This window comes from Sphaeroforma arctica, assembly GCF_001186125.1.
Source record: "Sphaeroforma arctica JP610 unplaced genomic scaffold supercont1.211, whole genome shotgun sequence".
Classification (NCBI taxonomy): domain Eukaryota; class Ichthyosporea; order Ichthyophonida; genus Sphaeroforma; species Sphaeroforma arctica.
In genome coordinates, this window is record NW_014040347.1 from 102,862 (window position 1) to 109,431 (window position 6,570).

Here is a 6,570-nt window from a genome sequence, read left to right on the forward strand (position 1 = left end):
ATATATATCAGTCGCTACTCAAATAGAAGTACGCTACGTGGCACAGCAGTGGAGATAAACTCTCCTGTGCGCGAGTGGTGAATATTATATGTACGAGAGACGATATGTGGTTATTTGTCGGTAGTATGTATTCGAGAGCCGCGAGGTATCTCAGTAAATATTCATCGATACGGTACTTAGTACTTAAGAAGGTCCCGGTAAACGTCTAGCGCTATACATGTGCAGTACTCCCTCATCTGGAGATGCACGTACTGCTTCACTTTGGTTGTCTGTTCTATGCACATGACCTCTCACGCGAGTGGCTCATGGGTGTGCTACGTGTGGTTTGTTCGTGTGACGTCTTGGGGTGCAGCAAGGCGTTTGATTACAAGTGTGATCGGCGAGTGCGAGGCTAACGAACCTATTTACAGTCCATTTGGAGTGTGCAAAGTTGGCACGCGATTCTGTTACCAAGGCAACCGTCTGGGATTAGCTGCTGCCCGCGAAGCCAATGTATGAATGTGAGGCGTTGTCACTAGAGCAACCTATACAATGCGTTGTCACCATAGCAACCAATGCAAGGCGTTGTCACCATTGCAACCCGTCCATCAACCCCGCACAAACTTATCCATACATTGTCTACCGCACAGAGAGTTGTCCTGTCGACACAACCGCAAGCGGTAGCACCGACGCAGTGTGTCCCGTAGGTGCACCTGAAGACACCACACTCGGGTGCAAAAGCCCTGACCCAAACTCTGAAGAATTGGACCCCACGAATAACATGTACAAACCCGAGAGTATGCAGAGCATGCATCCAAAGCAGACAGAGAAGCTAGAGACTGAGCGCGTAACCAGCACGATACCACGCGTGGACGGGCACAAGTGGGTGTATCCGTCGCCACAGATGTTCTATAATGCCATGGCCAAGAAGGGGTATGTGAGTGTGTGTGTGTGTGTGTTAGCCTGGGCTATGTGTCTGAAGCAAAGGATCTTTATAGGTTAGAATAGGTTGGACAGGCGGGGATTGTGGGGTGTTGTAGGGATGTCTACTTCCGAGTGTTCTCGTTGGTCATAGCATTGAGGCATTTTACGCCTACTTAGATTCGTTCAAATGCGATGTGCCGTTTATTGGCAACATTTGTCTATGTGCATCTCCTCATTTCTATGCTTCATGTGTTGGGGTTGTATATACTTGTGTGTATCCCTGATTGTATTGTCGCCGTTCATCGGCATTCATCTCTCTATGTGCACCTCTTCGCCACTAGATGGGACCCAAAAGAACAGGACATGTCGACAGTCGTCGCTATCCACAACAACGTCAACGAACAGACTTGGCACAAGGTTATGATGTGGGAGTCACTACACCCACCCCCACGCAATGGTATGTCCTTGTCCTTTGTTGTTATTCGTCTCCTCTGATTGGCTTGCTTGTCTTTCATTACCATGGCAACGGGTTTGCTTGTACAGCTCAGACGGGTATATGGTTACGGATTCTGCCTCAAGTATATTCCCACACAGCAATTCGATAGTCCGAACATCGAAGACCCTCAGTTTCCTAAAAACCCTAAAACACATTGCGCGCGTCGATCAGACCTTTTACCCCACATGTATAGGCCCTTTGTTTATCCGATGTTTTGAATATCGAGCATAGCACCCCCTCCCCCCCCCACCCACACACATATATATATACACATATATATATATATACATATATATACACACACACATACATACACACATATATGTATACACACACACTCACATATATATATATATATATATATATATATATATATATATATATATATACAGACACACGCTTCGAATTTTGACCCTCACACTCGCCACGTGACAGGACCTCCGCCTCCCGCGCCTACACTCAAGTCATTCGAGGGCAAGCCCACCACTCTGACACCCAAAGTATGTGGCACACGGTGTGTGAGATGTTGATTTAACGCAGCAACTGGTGTGCAAGTGTGTGTGACATGCAGTTTGTAAGCGGTTGTAGTCATTGTGAGGGATGGTTATAGTTTGTACTATCCTTGTTTACGAATTGCGGTTTCATTTGTGTTGCTGAAGGCTCCCTGTGCTCAGGGCACCTGCTTTCTGGACAAAGCTCCGCCAAAGTCACAGTGTCGAGCAGATTCCGGGCTGTTATGTCCCATTTTGTTGTACGTGGTACCACATGCACATAGATTGAGTTGATAGGTTGAGTTGTTCTTGATTCAAACTCTTACCACGGTCATCTGTCGGTGTGTCAGTCGTTGTGGGCGTGTGGCACTACCGTCCCGTAGGCACACCTCTGTGGTTGTATTTCACTGTGAGGTGTCTGGTACGCACGCGCAGACAACCATCGTGCTCGTTCATATGAATAACGTGTGTCACTACGTGTCATCAGCCAGCTGTCACGGAGGATGTTTTGTTCGTCTTGACGCGTTAACTCGAGAACACAGTATTCTATGCTTGCTTGTAGATCGCTGAACCACTGTTACATTGAGCGTGTTATAGGTAGACTACAGGGTTGTGTCCAGATGGATGTGATGTGTGCTTGTTTCGGCGTACATAAACAATCCCGACCATTTTGTGCTAGTATCAATATACGTATCCGTATGTAGGCGTGTTGCAATACATGAGAGGTATGCCAGAGGAATGTGTTGTATGCACACCTCCACGCACGGATACAACTCACTCGGCCTATGCTACCATCAAGGAAATAACTCGTGCTATTGGCGCTGTTCACGCATATCTGGAAGAAGAAAAACGAAGTTAACATACAGCCACAATACGTAACTTTCGCTGTCACTGGCAAACACCTCCATTCACAGACATGGGCATACAAGCCGAATGGGTTGTATTCAAACACCGTCGACACAGATGCAATATACTCAACTTATGCGAACACCTACCACTAACACTATTACTAACACTAACAACACACCCCCATTCACTGACACGTTTCAACACATGGATAATATATACTTGACCTGAACCAACACTTACCACTAAAACCATCACTAACACTATCAACACACCCCCATGCACAGGCACGTTTCAAAACATGGATAAAATCTACTCAGCTTAAACTAACACTTACCACTAACACCATCACTAACACTAACAACACACCCCATCCACAGGCACGTTTCAACACATGGATGGGTAAACAAGCACCGTTTGACCGACATGACTGGGTCATAGAACGGGGCCCTGCGGATGGGCCTAAAGTGGAGGTGCGCTATGTCATCGACTTCTACGCCCACGACCCTGGGAACGGCATGCCCCCCACTACGCTTATTGATGCTCGGTAGGCTATGTGTCCGTGTGTCCATGGATGGTGTGTGTGTGTTATGCGTCTAGCTGATGTGTGTGTGTCTGTTTGTGTGGTGACCTGGTTGTAGATGATTTGCGTGGTTGTGTACGTACAGTGTGTAGACATTAGGCATGTGTGATTACAGAGGTGTGGCCCTGTCCTGCCCCTGGGAATGGCATACCCCTCACACACACACGACGCTCATTGAAGTACCCTCATGCGATGTATGCGTGTGCTGTACTCGAAAGGAACAGGGTTTGTGTAGTTGAGGGAAGATAACAGAGTATGCGGGGATTATGCGTACAGGTGTGTGCCCAGATGGAGTGTATTGGTGTATAGAAGGCATGCTCTGTGAATGGTGTGCTTCCATTGAAATGAACAGTGATGTTCTATACGCCATGTGCGATAGTACACACAGATGGGAAACCCCTATAGATCAGGATCAGTCAGCGCGTATATATATATATATATATAGGCATATACTGCAATCTCCGCTATTGTTAACACAGACGCTTCTGTCTGATACCCTCCTTCCGAGTTTGTAACGGAGAGTCAAGTACCCATCCATCTAGCGCAAGGCGTCAGAGTTGGACTGAGATTTGTACCTCACAATTAGATTGTAAACCCACCAAGTATCCCACATTTGCTATATACCAACCTGTCTTTCACATCATTGAAGCCTTGCTTTTCAAGTCCATTGTGTTGATAGTCTCGTTGACTCTTTGTGATAGTGTCACTCACTGCACTGAATATTTGTACTGTGTAATCCTAATGTTCTTATACCGGCAATTGATTCCTTTGGCAGTCTGCCGTATGCGCCTTCCCTTTACTATCCCTATATCAATATATATATATATCAATATATATATATATCACTGACCCCTTTTTTTCTTCTTCGTCGTGTTCATTTGAATAGTCCGGCAATTGATTCCTTTGGCAGTCTGCCGTATGCGCCTTCCCTTTACTATCCCTATATCAATAATATATATATATATATATCACTGACCTCTTTTTTCTTCTTCGTCGTGTTCATTTGAATAGTCCGGCAATTGATTCTTTTGGCAGTCTGGTGGATAGGTTCCGCATGCGAGCGCTGGTGTTGCGGCGGAAGTGGGGCTTTGACTCTCCGGTGTGTGCGCGTGTCTCCCTTTGCTTCTCTGTACGGCAAAATTGTCTTCTGTGCGTCACATACCGTAATGTATCCGCGTATGTCATCCGTTTTATACTTTATTGAATTCTTGTTACGGTCCAATTGGTCTGATGAATGAGTTTGTCCCTTCGCTGCTGTTGTGTATTGTACTATTAGATTGATTGGGTCGTACATCCAGTACAAAAGCGTCCGTCTTTCTTCTTTTGTTTTGTTTTCGGCGTTTCCTTTGATAGTGCATTGATATATGTACATGTGCTGATTGGGTCGTATATCCAGTACATAAGCGTCCGTCTTTCTTCTTTTCTTTTGTGTTCGGCGTTTCCTTTGGTAGTGCATTGGTATATGTACACGTGCTGCTAATCTGCCTGTCCAGGATATATCTCCCCATTTTGTTTATCCAAGGCGATGTGTGGTGACCAAGTGACCAGGGTTCCCTTGCCCACTTCATTGTGTGCTCTGAGGCCCTTCGCGCGCTAGTGGTTTGCTTTGTCTGCGTGTGGCTGTTTTGTCGGTACATATGCCTTGTGGGCTCTGTTCTGTGCTATGTTTGGTACATGCCTTGTGGGCTCTGTTCTGTGCTATGTTCGGTACATGCCTTGTGGGCTCTGTTCTGTGCTATGTTCGGTACATGCTTTGTGGGCTCTGTTCTGTGCTATGTTCGGTACATGCCTTGTGGGCTCTGCTCTGTGCTATGTTCGATACATGCCTTGTGGGCTCTGTTCTGTGCTATGTTCGGTACATGCCTTGTGAGCTCTACTCTGTGCTATGTTCGGTACATGCCTTGTAGGCGCTGCTCTGTGCTATATTCGGTCTTATGGATTCCGAGGCAGCTTTGGTAGGTATATGGCCTGTGTGCATGTGGCTGTAGTTTCGATTTGTGGGTGTTTGTTAGGTATCCGATGTGTTCGTGGGCGGGTGTGGCTCAGTCGTACTCTTGTGCAGATCAGGGGCGGTAGTTAAACGTATTGTGTTACTGTGATGAAGGTGGTGTTAAGTTCTGTGGGTTGTGTGCATCCCCTTTGGCCCTGGTGTACTGACCTACCTTTATTATCAATACATAGCAGAACGATAGCAATTCGCCAGGGCCGGTCATGAACAGTTGATACGACCTGTGGTTACCCAGAATAGTTAAATGATGTGGCTGCAGTATGAAAAAGCTAGAAGATACCAAGCAAAAGGCCAGAGATGGTGTCTGTAGTTGGATGTTAATAAACAAGATCAGTGGGATTGGTCGGTGGCATCCTAATGGCATACCTCTGATTTATTTCAGTGACTTCTGATACTTTGTTTCCATAATGTGCAATTAGCCGGACCTCTGTTTGGCTTTGACGTATCTTTATATATGTGCGGTCACACAAAACGCATATGCACTTTTACACGAATATAAAGTACACATGTATGTGCATGTCTGAATGTTGGTATATTTACTAGTAACCAATATTTAGAAAGCCGTATGTATACGTATATACGACTACAGGAAGGTTCTAGTTTGTAGGTATGTATATATGGTTGTGACTATTATGACTACTTTCTGTTTCGTCTCTACCCTCTTCTATCCAACTCGCATGCATCACTATATATACACCTACGTGTATATAGAAAACCTATATAAATGAACTATCAATTATAACTACTATTTGCATCTGTCAGAATTATACATTGCGTGCGAATGCATGATCTAATCCCGTCAGCAGCGGCAAGTCTCGAATGCAAACCTATCTACTTACACCAAGTACTCAACTAGCAAAAACACTCGTATGTCTATAAATAGACCCGCTTTGCTGCCTCCATGACTGCTTGTTGTGTCCTTCTCATACACACAATCAGAATAGCAAACCTATACATCAACAGATAGGTCGTTCTGCCCTTATATACACAACCAGAATAGCAAACGTATGCATCAACAGATAGGTCGTTCTTTACTGCCCTTATATACTACAACCAGAATAGCAAACTTATGCATCAGCAGATAGGTCGTTCTTTACTGCCCTTATATACACAACCAGAATAGCAAACGTATGCATCAACAGAGTAGGTCGTTCTTTACTGCCCTTATANACACAACANANANACGAACGTAAGTACGACGACTACAACTAAGTAAGTAGGTCGTTCGTTTCTTCGTCCTTAC

At 45.2% G+C, this 6,570-nt stretch overlaps 1 protein-coding gene across 2 annotated transcripts; it reads left to right on the top strand.

Annotated features, from left to right (window-relative positions):
* Positions 1-490: 490 nt before the first annotated feature.
* Positions 491-5,667, top strand: SARC_03940 (the record flags this gene model as incomplete). Of its 2 annotated transcripts, none has more annotated exons than XM_014302261.1 (6): positions 491-912; positions 1,245-1,360; positions 1,835-1,899; positions 3,117-3,283; positions 4,331-4,418; positions 5,501-5,667. In XM_014302261.1, 6 exons carry the CDS (start codon positions 491-493, stop codon positions 5,540-5,542), a joined length of 900 nt encoding a protein of 299 aa, XP_014157736.1. In that variant the 3' UTR covers positions 5,543-5,667. The 2 variants fall into 2 exon arrangements, with proteins under 2 accessions (XP_014157736.1, XP_014157735.1); XM_014302260.1 differs by having other exon boundaries at positions 5,504-5,667.
* Positions 5,668-6,570: the final 903 nt, after the last annotated feature.